This window comes from Camelus ferus, chromosome 2 (genome assembly GCF_009834535.1).
Source record: "Camelus ferus isolate YT-003-E chromosome 2, BCGSAC_Cfer_1.0, whole genome shotgun sequence".
NCBI lineage: Eukaryota > Metazoa > Chordata > Mammalia > Artiodactyla > Camelidae > Camelus > Camelus ferus.
This window is the reverse complement of record NC_045697.1, coordinates 28,814,816-28,830,658: the sequence shown is the minus strand read 5'-3', so window position 1 is coordinate 28,830,658 and position 15,843 is coordinate 28,814,816. Positions and strand designations below refer to the sequence as shown.

Sequence of the window (15,843 nt, the reverse complement as noted above, 5' to 3'; positions counted from 1 at the left end):
ATACATCAATTTAAAAAAAATTCAGAAGACAAATGATAAATAAGAAAAAATTGGAATTCATATCAGAGACAAAGGTCTGGTTCCCCTAATATACAAACACCTAGAAATCAATAAGAAAAAGACTAACAACCCAATAGAAAAAAAATGGTCAAAGCATAAAAAAATACTGCTCACAGAAAAAGAAATACAAATTACTCTTAAAATTGTATATGCCCATATGTTTTTAATATACACATCCTGGTGTTTTATTGCAGCATTATTTATAATGGCAAAAAATTGGGGAAAACCTAAATGTTTATCAACAAGGAACTGATTAAATATAGTATGTTACTTCAAAATTTGGAATCCTGTAATATATAAAAAAATGATATCATCACAAGGAAAAAACTCTGAGTGCTGGATACTGTACGATCTCCAGAATAAATTGCTCAGTGGGAAAATGTATGTATGGCATACTGCCATTAGTGTAAAAAAAAAATGGGAAGAGGATAGATAGATAGATAGATTTTATCACATATACATAAAATTTCTCTGGAAGAAGATGGAACAAATTGGTACCATTGGTTGCACTTGAGAAAGGGAACTGAGTAGCCAGTGGGAAAGAGCCTTGGAGAGACTTTTCACAGTACCTTCTCTGAACAAAAAGAATTTATTTGGGGGACGGTAATGGTAAAACACGTGCTTAGCATGCATAAGATCCTGGGTTCCTTCCCCAGTACCTCCTTTAAAAATAATAATACAATTTTTTAAATTTTTTTAAAAGAATCTGTTATTTAAGTATGGAGATTTCTCACAAGACTAGGAATAGACTTACCGTATGACCCCAGAATCCCGCTCCTGGGCTTATATTCAGAAGGAACCCTACTTCAGGATGACACCTACACCCCAAAGTTTATAGAAGCACTATTTACAATAGCCAAGACATGGAAACAGCCTAAATGTCCATCAACGGATGACTAGATAAAGAAGTTGTGGTATATTTATACCATGGAATACTATTCAGCCGTAAAAACCAACAACATAATGCCATTTGCAGCAACATGGATGCTCCTGGAGAATGTCATTATAAATGAAGTAAGACAGAAAGAGAAAGAAAAATACCATATGAGATCGCTTATATGTGGAATCTAAAAAACAAAAACAAAAAAACAAAGCATAAATACAAAACAGAAATAGACTCATAGACATAGAATACAAACTTGTGGTTGCCAAGGGGGTGGAGGGTGGGAAGGGATAGACGGGATTTCAAAATTGTAGAATAGATAAACAAGATTATACTGTATAGCACAGGGAAATATACACAAGATCTTATGTTAGCTCACAGAGAAAAAATGTGACAATGAATATATATATGTTCATGTATAACTGAAAAATTTGCTCTACACTGGAATTTGACACAACATTGTAAAATGATTATAAATCAATAAAAAATGTTAAAAAAAAAGAATCTGTTATTTAAGGAAAAAAACCTGTTTAAATAAGAATAAAATATTTAGAATTTTAGAAAGATTCATTTTCTTTGTGCAACTGAGCCTGTATAGGGTTAACTGAGGAACTGGAAGCAACTATATTCTGCATGAAGTTTGAGGATCAAAGGAAGCTGTCCTAGAGAGAAGATAAGTAGAGAAGAAAGATTGGAGAGATGGAGAGAAAGTATTGTCTGAGCTCTCAACAATTTGGTTTTAGTCTTTCCTTGGCCCAGCTGCATTCCTCCCCTTGGTTTCTTTAAAACAGTCTTATATTCTTTTTTTTTCTTCCAGTTTTATTGAGATATAATTGACATATAGCACTGTATAAGTTTAACGTGACTTGACTTGCATCATGAAATAATTACCACAAGTTTAACGAACAGTCATCATCCCATATAGATACAAAAATAAAAGAAAAAGGAAAAAATGGTTTTCCTTGTGATGAGAAGTCTAAAGATTTGCTCTCTTAACAACTTTCATAGGTAACATACAGCAGTGTTAATTATATTAATCATGTTCTACATTACATCCTTAGTATTTCTTTTACAACTGAAAGTTTATAACTTTTGACTATCTTCATCCAAGTCTTCCTCCCCACACCCACTGAATCTGGTAACCACAAATCTGATCTCTTTTTCTATGAATTTGTTTGTTGAAGTATAATTGACCTGTAACATTGTTAATTCCTGGTGCATAACATAGTGATTCGATACTTCTATACATTACAAAATGATCACCACAAGCAGTCTAGCTACCATCTGTCACCATACAAAGATATTACATTATTATTGACTATATTTCCCACCCTGTACATTTTATCCCTGTGACTTGTTTATTTTGTACCTGAAAGTTTGTACTTCTTAGTCTCCCTCACCTGTTTCACTCATCTCCCATCCTCTTCCCCTCAAGCAACCACCGAGTTGTCCTCTGTGTCTATGACTCTGTTTCTGTTTTGTTGTGTTTGTTCATTTGTTTTGTTTTTTAGATTCTATATATAACTGAAGTCAGATGGTATTTGTCTTTTTCTGTCTAACTTACTGAACTTAGCATAATACCCTCTAGGTCCATCCATGTTGTAGAAAATGACAAGGTTTCATTCTTCTCTATGGTTGAGTAACATTCCATTGTATATATACACCACGTCTTGCTTATCTATTCGAATATCTGTCAATGGCACTTAGGTTGCTTCCATATCTTGGCTATTGTGAATAATGCTGAAATAAACATAGGGGTCCATATATCTTTTTGAATTAGTGGTTTTTATTTCTTTGAAAAAAATATCCAGAAGTGGAATTGCTGGATCATATAGTAGTTTTATTTTTAATATTTTGAGGAATCTCCATCCTGTTTTCCATAGTGGCTGCACCAATTTACGTTCCCACCAATAGTGTATGAAGTTTCCCTTTTCTTCACATTCTTGCCAACACTTGTTATTTGTTGTCTTTTTGATAATAGCCATTTGACAGGAGTGAGGTGGTATCTCATTGTAGTTTTGAATTGCATTTCCCTGATGATTAGTGATGTTAAACATCTTTTCATATGCCTGTTGGCCATCTGCATGTCCTCTTTGGAGAAATGTCTATTCAGGTCCTCTGCCCATTTTTAATTTGGTTCTTTGGTTTCTTTGATGTTGAATTGTGTGAGTTCTTTTTATATTTTGGATATTAACCTGTTATCAGGTATGTTATTTGCAAATATCTTCTCCCATTAGGTAGGTGGCCTTTTCATTTTGTTGATAGTTGCCTTCACTGTGCAAAAGTTTTTTTAGTTTGAGGTAGTCCCATTTGTTTATTTTTGCTTTGGTTTCCCTTGCCTGAGGAGACAAATCCAAAAAATATTGCTAAGACTGATGTCAAAGAGCATACTGCCTATGTTTTCTTCTGGCAGTTTTATGGTTTCAGGTCTTAACATTTGTCTTTAATAGATTATGAGTTTATTTGGTATATGGTATGAGAAAGTAGTCCAGTTTGATTCGTTTGAATGTAGCTGTCCAGTTTTCCCAACACCATTCACTGAAGAGGCTGTCTTTTCTCCACTGTATATTCTTGCCTCCTTTGAGCAGACTGACCATCTAAACGTGGGCTTGTTTCTGGGCTCTCTATTCTGTTACATTGCTCTGTGTGTCTGTTTTTGTGCCAGTATACAGTTTTCATTACTGTAGCTTTGTTGTACTGTTTTAAATCAGGGAGTCTGGTACCTCCAGCTTTGTAAAAACATTCCTATCTGCTTATAATAAATCCCTCCTTTTTGGGCCTAAGCTAACTTGAGTTGTTTTCTGATTGTGGTATCCAAAAGAGTGTAATTATTATAGTAGGTTTTATATGAATGCTTGTTAAAATGAAATGTGAAGTTCTTTATAATAAAATCCATTTGGGTTCTCAAAATGTGTACTTTTTTTTTTTTTAATCTCTCAAGTTGAGAGAGGATAAGTGAGCAAGTTCAAGGGCATTTTGAAAGACATTCACCCTAAGTTAAGGTGGTGTTTGCTGATGGAAAATATAAGCTGGGCCTGGGGCCAAGTAGCACTTCCCACCTGCTAGACTTTCCTCTCATTCCCTGCCTGAGAACTGAGATTTCTCAACTAGTATTTGGTGGTGGCCTGCCTAAAAGACAAATTCTTGAATTTTGCTAATTAGGATGGAGTTTGAGGATTATGGGACCTTTTTTATTAGTTTGGTTTGGGATGGTTTGTAGTTTGATAAGAAAGGCATTAGGGATCAGGATGAAGAGACCTTGGGTGATAATTATTTGAGCATATTCAAATATGAGTTTCCAAGAAAGCAGGGTCCATTACTTTGTTCATGTTTTCAAATCTATAAATAGAACTATGATTTTACCATTTATTTCATATCATTCTTCCTCATATTGAAAAGATAGGAAATGTTAGGGAAATTCTTAGAAGGCCCAGAATAGCATTTGTAGAGCAACTCCTGGAGTTAAGCAGCCTGCAAATGAGTTTAAATGTAGTTTATGAGCATGGTATCAAAGAGCACATTCCAGGGCTTGCAGCACAGAAGCTTCGTATGTGTTTATATACCTTTTATATTAGGTGAATTTAAACAGGATGATGAAATTATGTCCAATGTAAAATGTCAGAATAATTACATATAAATACTAACATGTAGAAGAGCACAGTTTGTTTCTGTCATTGAAATCCCATTGAAAAATTAAGTACCGTTATTTAAGTACAAGGAGCTATTCTTCTTCATGCAATCAATATCTCTTGAGAACTTATTAAGGATATTGTAAAAGTGTAAGATGGTTCCTGTCCTTAAGGAGTTTTGTTGTAATTTTTCCGAGATAAGATATGTAGATACAAAGCATCATCATTGTTCTTTTCATTAAGAGGAGTAGGATGGTAACATGGAAAATAATACGGGCTTTTAAACTTGGGTCCCATTTTTAATTCTGCCATGTCGTTAATGTATGATCTCTGCAAAGGTAATCAAATGCTCCCTGCCTCGGTTTCCCCAATTGTAAAGTGAGGATAAGGATGCTAACCTTAGAGGACCACTGTCAGGATTAAATGAGGCAATATGGATGAAAATAGCTAAGTAAATGCTTGATATACATCAGTTACTTGATAAATATTAGTTTATTCTCTAAGTGAACTGAAAGCATTATATATTTTTTCCAACTCATTTTGATTCCTTCATAAATAATAATGCTTTAGTTCTATCACCAGTGATTGAAGTTAACTAAAAACTTCAATCATTCTGAGAATCAAAACTGCTTTAAAACTAAAACACAGAGATATCCAGTTTTAGTCAAGTAAACTACATAAGGAAAACAAAATTAGAATATTTTCCAAAAAAATTTCCTAGAAATTTTCCTAGAAAATTATTGTCATTCTAGCTTGCTCTGTAAATGTAATATTACCTAAAAATAAGTGATCTTTTAATATGTAAAACAGTCCTAAAATATGTAAAACAGTTCCAGATTTTCCTTCGGGTCCCAAGTAGATGTATGTGAGTGTTTCAAAATATGTCCTGCATTGGGTATTTGTTCATGGTAAGGCATAGGAATTTCTCACTGTTTGCTTTGATGGACTGCTAAAAAAAACCTGTTCCAAACCAGGATGATTTGTAGGATGATGTCAGTGTGTTTCCTCATTTTTCTTTTGGCTAATTCCAAAATATAGAAGGATTTGATCTGCATGGAACCCAGAAAAGGGAAGTTGAATAATAGTAATTTGTCAGAGATTGACCAGCCTTGATCAGGGCAGCCCTGCTCAGTACACAAATTTTCCAATCTCCTTCAGTTCAATTCAGTAAATATATATTCCTGTGACTTATTCTGGGGTCTTGAGACAGCCTAGTAAATAACATTGCTCTTCTCTGTCTAAACTGAGAATAAAGGGCAAGTGTAAGATAAATGATGGATCAAATATCACCACTAACTGATAAGGACCAACTGAAGTATGTGGCACATGAGAACCAAACTGATCTGTCACCTGAAACCCTCACCCTGTTCCACAGGCAGCACAGAGTCACACTGGGTCTTGCGCGGAGCCATAGGCACTTCTGCTTTTATGGTTCCCTTCCTTCCTAAAACATATTTAAAGTTATATTTTATGACTTCACTGATATAAATAAAAATATATTAGTACTATATATTAAAACATTATTAAAAATATATTAGTACTATATATTTTCTTTGGCCTGCATGGTTTTTTTTTTTTCTTCTCATTTTAAATTAAGACATTTTCAGGGCCTCTGAAAAGTATCCTGCCCCCTAGACACTGTACCCACTGTGCCTAATGGAGAAATTAGCCCTGGGCTATAGACTGAACTAAGTATGTCTTAAATCCTGGAACAAGTGTGTACTCTCTGAGCAGCTTTACTCTCATGAGAGAAGAGAGGAAATGAGGCAACCATGCCTGGATCATTCTTTCTGAATCTACCAGTCAGATATCACTTTCTCTTCTCTTGGCTGGGTAAAGGGATATGGAGAAGCTTAGAGTTATACCATTCTGGCTCAATCCACATAAAAGAAAGTATCAGTAGAGAAAAAGTAACCCTCTCTTAGCAAGCCTGTCCTTACTACTGGAATGGTTGCATTCAGTTATCATAATTTGATAATCCTGGCCTTTAAGATTACCCATCTAACTCTTCTTGCTCCAGATTCCTGTTTACCAGAAAATTTCCTGATTATAGCTATATGGCTTCCCAAATTTTCCTACCAAGAAAGAGTGCACCATGCAGATAATAAGACATACAACATGCTCTCTGGTTACATTTATCATTTTAAATTAGCAAATTAGCATCCTGGTTTACGTATTATTCTCATAAGAAATTGGCTGGCATGAGAATTCATGAATTTGTTTAACTCATTCATTTAACTGACTCTACCATGTTACTGAGCCAGAGAAGTCAAGGTTCAAAATATGAATCATTGATGGCTTAATCTAAGTAGGGTACTACATCCCTAGAAGACCCCACCTCAGTATTCAGCAAGTTTTTCTTAGCTGCAGTTTAATTTTCCCATTCTTTAACCACAACATATCCCTCTGTGTTCACACTGCTTTTAATAATAGTGTATCTTTAAGTTAGATGGGGGAAGGGGCAGGGAGGGAAGAAACACTCTGGCAAAATTTTTCCACAATTGTTGTTTTCTTCCAGGTCTATCCATGTTAGGGGATTAAGAATACATGACTTCTACCCATGGCTCATAATTAGGGAAAAAGGAATTATGTTAGTTCTGTATAAAACAGATCCTATTCTTTACAACAAATCATCCAATGGAAATTTTCATTTGGTCTTAACCGCCTCCATGGCAGATAAGATGTCATCCTGGATCAAGATAAGGAAGAACTGGTGACACAACAAAGTTTATAAATATGTCAATAGTCATATTCTTTCATTAAACATGTATTGAGAGCCAGTGATGTGCCGATCAGTATGTGCCTAACATAATTGGAAGCTGCAAAGCATTATCTAGCTGTGTGCCCAGGAAGAAAAGGAAACAGATTTTGGTGAATATATATTAGTTTCCAACTCAATGACTGGAAAGATTATCCCTATTTCCACAGGAAATGGAGGCACAGAAAGAGTAAGTAACTTTCCTAAAGTCATATCTGAAAATCATGATATAATCACTATGCATGACTGAAACCCAAGCCTGTTCAGCTCATTAGACTTTTATTGAGTCCTTACTCTATGGCAGGACCTGAGAAGGGCATTAAGGGTGCAGCTGTGGTCTTCCCTTGAAGAACTCCATCCCCTTCCTGTCAACAGGCCCATGAACCTGCCTGCATTGCCACTCGTGCTTTCTGCCAGCCCTCTTGGTTCCATGGGAGCAGCACAGCCCCACTTCTTTTTAACTAAGCCTACTTTTTCTCCCTGTGCTCTGGATCCCACCCTCACCTTTATTATTTTTACCTTTTTGTTTTGAAATAGTTTTAGATTTTCAGAAAAGTTACAAAAATAGTACAGAGTTTGTGTATACCCTTCCCACAAGCTTCCTCCAACATCAACGACTTGAATAACCATAGTACAAGGATCAAAATCCAGACATTAACATTGCTACAGTACTATTAACTAAACTATAGACCTTATTCACACTTTACCAGGTTTTCCCTTAGTGTCCTTTTCTGTCCCAGGGTCCAATCCAGAATCCCACACTGCAGTTAATTGTGTCTCCTTAGTCTCCTCCAAACTATGACAGTTCCTCGGTCTTTCCTTTCCTCGGTCTTTCGTTACCTGAACACTTTTGATGAATTATTGGTAGTCATTTTGTAGGCTCTCTCTCAATGTGGTTTCTCTGATATTTTCTAATTTAAAAAAAAAATACCGCAAAGGTGGTACTATGTTCTCAATGCATCGTATGGGAGGATACCCAGTATCAGTACGTCTTATTACTGGTGGTACTAATCTTGATCACTTGGTTAAGCTGATATCTACCAGGAGGTATAATTAGTATTATTTTCCCTTTGTATTAATAAATATCTTGAGGGAGTTACTTTGAGACTATGCAAAAATCTTGTTTTTCTTCAAACTTTCACTCACTGGTTTTACCATCCATCAGTGGATCTTGCCTGCAACAATTATTACTATTGTATTTGCCTAACAGAGATGGTGTATTTGCCTCTTTCATTCTACACCTATTACCTGGAAATTTTCTGTGAGGAATAGCTGTTCCTTCTCTCTAATTTACTTGTTTAATTATATTGATGTCAATATGGACTCATGGGTATATATTTTATTCTATGGTTTATAATTCAGTATTATCATTATTTATTTTGTTTCTCAGATTGTTCAACTTTGGTCATTGGAAGCTCCTTCGAGCTAGTTTCTGTGTCCTTTTGATATGTCCACTTCCTTTTTTAAGCATTCCCTTATTTTCTGGTACCACAAGATGTTCCAGGCTCATCCTGCCCCAGCCCTGGAATCAACACTTCTCCAAGGATCCCCTGGTTCCTTTTACTAAAGAATGTTATTAGGAACTTATCTGGGTGCTAGATGTGCTCTTTGCTACTGGGGTATCATTGCTCCTAGGCCCTCTTAGTGAACAGAGCTAAGGAATCACATGTATGCATATTAATGCATTCATGCACCCACACATACACATATAAAACTGAGTTTATTCTGACACCATTGATTCCAATTCAACACTACAAGGTTTATTCTAGCCTTTTCTTTTCCTTGACTTGTAACTTATTTCTCCAACAGTAAGAAAACCTGGCTCTCATTATCTGCAATATATTCACTCATTTCTTCAATCCTAGTATACACATAAAGTAATACACATAGAGAATGCTAACTCCTGAGAAATATGAGAAACAGATTTACTAAGTGGAATGCAGTATTTGTGTAGTTTTTTTGTTCATTGTCCAGGCAGTTCATTGCACACTCCCTTTATGACAAAGTGGTACAGTTGGTTTATCTAAAACATGTGAGTGAAGAAGAAGCTTGGAAATGCTTTTTGATGACACTTAGTGTTGTGCTACATACACAGAACATGCTCAATTGCTGTTTGGAAAGTGGGTGAATGCATGTAGGAATGAATGAGGATCCAAGAAGGAAGGGACTCTAAAACCATCATCATAGGAATTCAACTGAAAAATTGAAAGCTTGATTTAGCACAGAAATTCATTCCTTCTCTAAAGATTTAGATCTTTTCAAATTAACTTTGCAGAGTCCCTGTGCTATTTGGAATAGTATTCCACATATGCAGACATAGAAAGCAAAAAGTTACCCAGGCTCATATTAAATCAATGCAGCTCAAAATTCCAGCTAGAGTGTCACTTACTGTGATAATCTGTCACATTTAGGTTGCTTCCATGTCTGGGCTATTGTAAATAGTGTTGCTATGAACATTGGGGTGTGTGTATCTTTTCGAATTAGAGTTCCCTCCAGATATATGCCCAGGAGTGGGATTGCAGGATCATATAGTAACTCTAGTTCTAGTTTTTTAAAGAATTTTTTTGAAGGGTGGGGAAGAGGTAATTAGGTTTATTTATTTATTTATTTAATGGAGGTACCAGGGATTGAACCCAGGACTTTGTACATACTAGGCACACGCTCTACCATTGAGCTATATGTCCCCCTTAAGGAATCTTCGTATTGTTTTCCACAATGGCTGTATCAATTTACATTCCCACCAACAGTGTTGGAGGGTTCCCTTTTCTCTCACACCCTCTCCAGCATTTATCGTTTGTAGACTTTTTAATGACCAGCGTGAGGTGATACCTCATTGTAGTTTTGATTTGCATTTCTCTTATAATTAGTGATATTGAGCATCTTTTCATGTGCCTATTGGCCATCCGTATGTCTTCATTGGAGAAATGTCTGTTTTAGGTCTTTGGCCCAATTTCTGACAGGGTTGTTTGTTTATTTGTTTGTTGAGTTGTATGAGATATTTGTATATTCTGGAAGTCAAGCCCTTGTCAGTCATATCATTTCCAAATATTTTCTTCCAGTCCATCATAGGTTGTCTTTTCCTTTTGTTTCTGGTTTCCTTTGATATGCAAAAGCTTATAAGTTTAATTAGGTCCCATTTTTTAATTTTTGCTTTTATTTCTATTGCCTTGGTAGACTGCCCTTGGAGAACATTGCTATGATTTATGTCAGAGAATGTTTTGCCTATATTCTCTTCTAGGAGATTTATGGTGTCCTGTCTTATGTTTAAATATTTAAACCACTTCGAGTTTATTTTTGTGTATGATGTGAGGGAGTGTTCTAACTTCACTGACATGCAGCTGTCCAGCTTTCCCAACACCACTTGCCAAAAGACTGTCTTTTCTCCATTGTATGTTCTTGCTTCCTTTGTCAAATAATTGACCATAGGTGTGTGGGTTTTGTGTAGTTTTGTTGATGTTGTTGTTGTTTGTTGGGGGTTGTATGAGAAAAAATTTACATCTTTATTTTCACTTTTCTCTTACTAAAATTTATCATGTTCTTCAATTATTGTGAAAAATTGCTATGATAACATTAGCATTTGTGTGTGTGTATGTAGTTTTTTGTCTTCAGTCTTACAGCATCTAATCCATATTCTGTTCCCTTGTATTTTTAATACCTTCTTACTGCCTTCTCATCAGCATTTAAACACCTCAACCTTCTCCCCTATGAAAAACACTATTTCTTATCCTACAGTCTCCTTCCACTATGTTCCTAGTTCTGAAAGCACTTGAATATTTCTATACTCACTGTTTTCATTTCTCCTCTTATCTTCACTCTTGAACTCACTGCCTCTGACTTCCATTGCCACATCTCCCCAGAAACTCCTCTTACTACAATCACTTCTAATCAGTGTGTTCTAATAATCAACAGGCAATTATTTGCTTTGCTTGACTTCTCAAAAAAAATTTTTATATACTTTGCACTCTCTCATCCCTTGACAAGTATAGTATGGACTCTCCTAGTTTTCCTGCTACCTCTTTGGCTACTCCTTGTTCTTTACAAGTTCCTTTTCTTGTCCCTTAAACATTGATGCTTCCATGATTCTTTCAGCATCCTCTTCCATTCTTACTGTCTGAATACTCTAAATATAGCTAATGATTTTTAATTACCATCTCTATAAAAATGACTCTAAAATCTAGAACTGCAATTCAGGTATTTCCAGTGGGCACCAAGATTATATATCCAAATACCCTTTAACCAATTTTCACTTGAATGTTTCATAGCAACTTCAAATTCAATGTGTTTAATTATCAACTTGTTATTAGGCTGCGTTCTCCTCAATAAGCATATTTTCAAAAATTTCTTAAAACTCTCTTTCCCTTTGAGACAGGAGGGAAGAGGGCAGAGTATAGCCTTTGAAGGAATGATACAGCAATTAGCACCAAGATGGTGGAAGGTTCAACTCCCAGTAGACCTGGAGGCCCAAGATGGTGGGAGATTCCACCTCCAGTGGACCTTCATTATACACATTGTAATATATTAACATGATAAATGACACCCCCACATGTGCCATGACACCAGAGGCTAACATAAAAGGTCAAAAAGAGGGTGGTGGCCCAGTTCCTGGGACTCCCCACCCTCTTCCCCAAAGTAGTTAGGATAATCCTCATACTTGGTAGCATATAAGAACTAGCAACACTGCACCTCAGGCCTCTCTTGCTCCTTCACCTTCCAAGATGGCCTGCACTCTGTCTATGGAATGTGTATCTACTTTCACTTGAAACACCCAACCCCGCACCTCTTGGCCTTTCTCTTACCTTCTGAGATGGCCTGCACTCTGTCTATGGAGTGTGCACCTCTCTAAATAAATCTACTTTTACTCAACTATGGCTTGCACTTGAATCCTTTCCTGCTCAAAGCCAGGGACCCTCACTTGGCAGGTCCCCATCTAAGACCTGGGACATGGCCATCCTCTCACACCCCACTTATTTTCCTGTATCAGTTTAACTTAATCTAAGACTTAATATAAAAGAATGAATCCTTTTTCATACTTTGTTCAGTAACTCTGAAATGTGACACATTGTTAAAAACAACACATTTCCTAACATTTAATTCATATTTGTCTAAAAATTTTAAAGAACTTTTTGTAGCAATGAACTCCTTATATCCCAATATCATCTCTCAGTCTCTCTCAATAAAAAAATTAAATATTTAAATACTTATATTCCATTTAGATTGCATTCCTTTCTGCTCCAAAAGTTAGAATTTTATATATTTAAATTTTGTTTAAAGTACTAACTAATGAAGAAAATTCATCTCTAGTGTCCTTTTAATTACAGTTACAGTGTGTCCTGAAGTTTCCAAATACCTGGCCTTCATTCATGATTTTTCTCTTTATTACATTCTGTACTTCTCAGTAATAAGCAATAAATTTCTAAGTCTCAGACATTCCAGCTCCTACTAAGCCCCATTTCTCTCCGTTCTTGCACTACTGCTCTATTCCAGGCATCTTTATCTCTTTCTTAGATCACTGCAACTCACTCCTAACTGGTTTTACTTCCCCAGCCTTGCTCACGCACACACAATTAGCTATACTGCCAACAGAGTATTCTTTATAAAATGTAAGTCTAGTTAGGTCACTTTCCTTTAAAGTTTCCCTTTTGTGCTCCAAAAGACAACATCAAGAAAGTGAAGGAAAAAAAGAAAAAACCCACAGACTAGGAGACATATTTTGCAAATCATATATTTGATACATATGATTTGTAAAATATGTTAAATATATGATTAGCTAGAATGTATAAAGAACAAATGCAACTCAATAATAAAAAGACAACCTAATTTAAAAATGGGCAAAGGATCTGAGCAGACACTTCTCCAGAGAAGATATACAAATGGCCAATAAGCATATGAAAAGATATTCCACGTTATTAACTGTCAGGTATTAACCCTGTATTTCTGACACTTTGACATCTGGGGGCCTTGCTAACCCTGAAGCACTTTCCTTTCCCAGGGTTAGCCAATTTTTATAGACAGTAAAAGACTTGCCTTCAGTCATGCCTTTCATATGCAAACCAACCAATCCAGAGTCCATACCAGTCAATCACCTCCTTTATCAGATTCTTTTACTCCAGGCCACTATTTCCCTACCTAAGCCCCAAGGGCCAGATAACAGACCAGTGGGAGCAGCCCCTATGTCCCTGGGCTATGGAAATTATTCAACCTGGCCAATCTTAAACCTGCTTACTCTGCCCTACCTGTTCCTTCCCACGGAAACCACAATAAAAACTCTTGACTGCATTCCTCTCCCCTCCAGACTGAACTTGGTACTTCCCCTTGTGGCTCCCTCTGCAATGGCATAACAGCTATCATTTCAATGGCTTTTCAATCTGTTGACCTTGGCATTCCTGAATAATAACAAAACCTACATTTCAAAACAGAAATGCAAATTAAAAACACAATGAAATGCCTTATCATACCCACTAGGATGGCTGTTATCCAAAAAAAGATGGACAATAACATATATTGGCAAGGATGTGAAGAAATTAGAACTCTCATATATTGCTAGGAGGAATGTAAAATGGTGCAGGCAAATGGGACACAGGGTAGCAGTTCCTCAAAAAGTTAAACATATAGTTATTACATGATCCAGAAATTCCACTTCTAGGTATATACCCAAGAGAAATAAAAACATGTCCATGCAAAATCTTGTACTTGAATGTTTGTAGCCACATTATTCACAATAGGCAAAAAATAGAAATAACCCAAATGTCAATCAACTAATAAATGAAATGTGATATATCCATGAAATAGAATATTCTTCATCCATTTAAAAAAAAATGAAGTATTTATCCATACTGCAACATAGATGAAACTTGAAAACATGGTAAATGCGAGAAGCCAGTCACAAAGGATCTCATATTGTATGATTCCATTTATATGAAAGGCCCAGAATAGGCAAATGGATAGAGATAAAAAGTAGATTAGTGGTTGCCTAGGGATGAGGGATAAGGAGTAACAACTAAAGTTGTTTCTTTGGGGGAAAATGTCCTAAAATTGATTGTAGAGATAAATGCACAATTTTGTGAATATACTGAAAGCCATTGAATTGAACACTTTAAATGGGTGAATTGCTTGGTTTATGAATTATATTTCAATAGAGCTTTAAAAAAAGAAAACTTTACAATAGTTTCCCCTGCTCTTAAAATAAAAGCTAAATCACTAAGATTAATAGGGCAATAAGGACTCTGGCTCCAGCTAATTTTTCCAGTGTTATCACTCACCAGTCTTCTCTTCATCCTCCTTTACTCTAATTCTAGCCATGCTGAACTTTGTTGTTGTTGTCATTTCCCTGAAGATGTGTGGTGGTTTTAAAATATGTCTACAAGATCTTTGACACTCCTTCTTTCAAGAAGTTGAAGCATACTTCTCCCCTTAAGTATGGGGTAGATTTAGTGACTCACTTCTAATGAATAGAATGTGGTAGAAGTGATGTTGTATGACTTCTAAGACAAGGTCATAAAAGGCACTGTGGACTTGCTGTTTCTTGGGGAAGCTGCCATATTTCAAAGATACTCAAGCAGCCCTGTAGAGAGACTCATGTGGTGGGGAACTCAGGCCTCTTCCAACAGCCATGTGAGTGAGCCATCTTGGAAGCAGATCCTCTAGTCAAACTTTGTCAGGCATCCAGATGACTACAGCCCCAGCTACTGTCTTGATGGCAAACTCATGAGAGATTCTGAGCCACAATTACCCGTTAAGTCACTTCCAAATTCCTGACCACAGAAAATGTGAGATAATTTAAAATTTTTTTGGTGATTTGACATTTTTATTTTAGGCTAAAAAAGACCCCACAAAAATCAAACAAAAACACCAAACAAATAAACAACAACAACAAAAACTTGAAATAGGCTTGTCAAATTATGGAAATTGTTCTTTTCCAGGGAAGCAGATGGAAGACCTGTGGAGGTTATCCTCAAGGCCACATACATCCTGCTTCACTGCTGCTTGCCCTCTTGGGTTTCAATTCTTTTTAGAGTTACAGTCTGGATCATTTTCCTTATCTCCTTCTTCTTCCCCTTCCTCATCCTCCTCTTCACCTTCTTCATCATCATCATCGTCTTCTTCTTCAGTAGCTTCTCCAGTTAAGTATGACACCGATCTGGGGATGATACAATCATATAAAAAATGACCACTTTCAAAGTCTGCAGCAAGGATAACTTCAGCAGCAACATGCAGAGGGCAAAAAAATTTAAGCAAGTGTCATTAGAAACTGTTTTGGTCACAGTATGAACTGTCCCAAGTCCCTTATGTTTCTGCTTCTTAATGGTTTTCAAAGTGACAATCTGTTCCCTTTTTTTTTCAATCTATCTGGCACCTTGTACAACCCATGATTTTTGGTCCATCAAAAGAAAAGAGATCAGAATCATCTGGTTCTGACTTCATTCTATATGTCTTTGTCAACACTTCATTTGTGAAATATTCACTGGGTTCAAAGTGAAATTCAAAACTCATAGGCTGGCCTGCATCTAAAAACT

The 15,843-nt window shown here is 36.1% G+C and overlaps 1 protein-coding gene across 2 annotated transcripts in view; it reads right to left on the bottom strand.

Annotated features, from left to right (window-relative positions):
* Nucleotides 1-15,158: 15,158 nt before the first annotated feature.
* Nucleotides 15,159-15,843, bottom strand: part of LOC116668547 (nucleosome assembly protein 1-like 1) — a 39,788-nt gene continuing 39,103 nt past the window's right edge. For both annotated transcript variants that reach the window (XM_032496255.1, XM_032496258.1), the window contains one exon: nucleotides 15,159-15,467. In XM_032496255.1, the coding sequence (XP_032352146.1) occupies nucleotides 15,451-15,467 (17 nt within the window). In that variant the 3' untranslated portion in view covers nucleotides 15,159-15,450. The remainder of the gene's footprint in view (nucleotides 15,468-15,843) is intronic.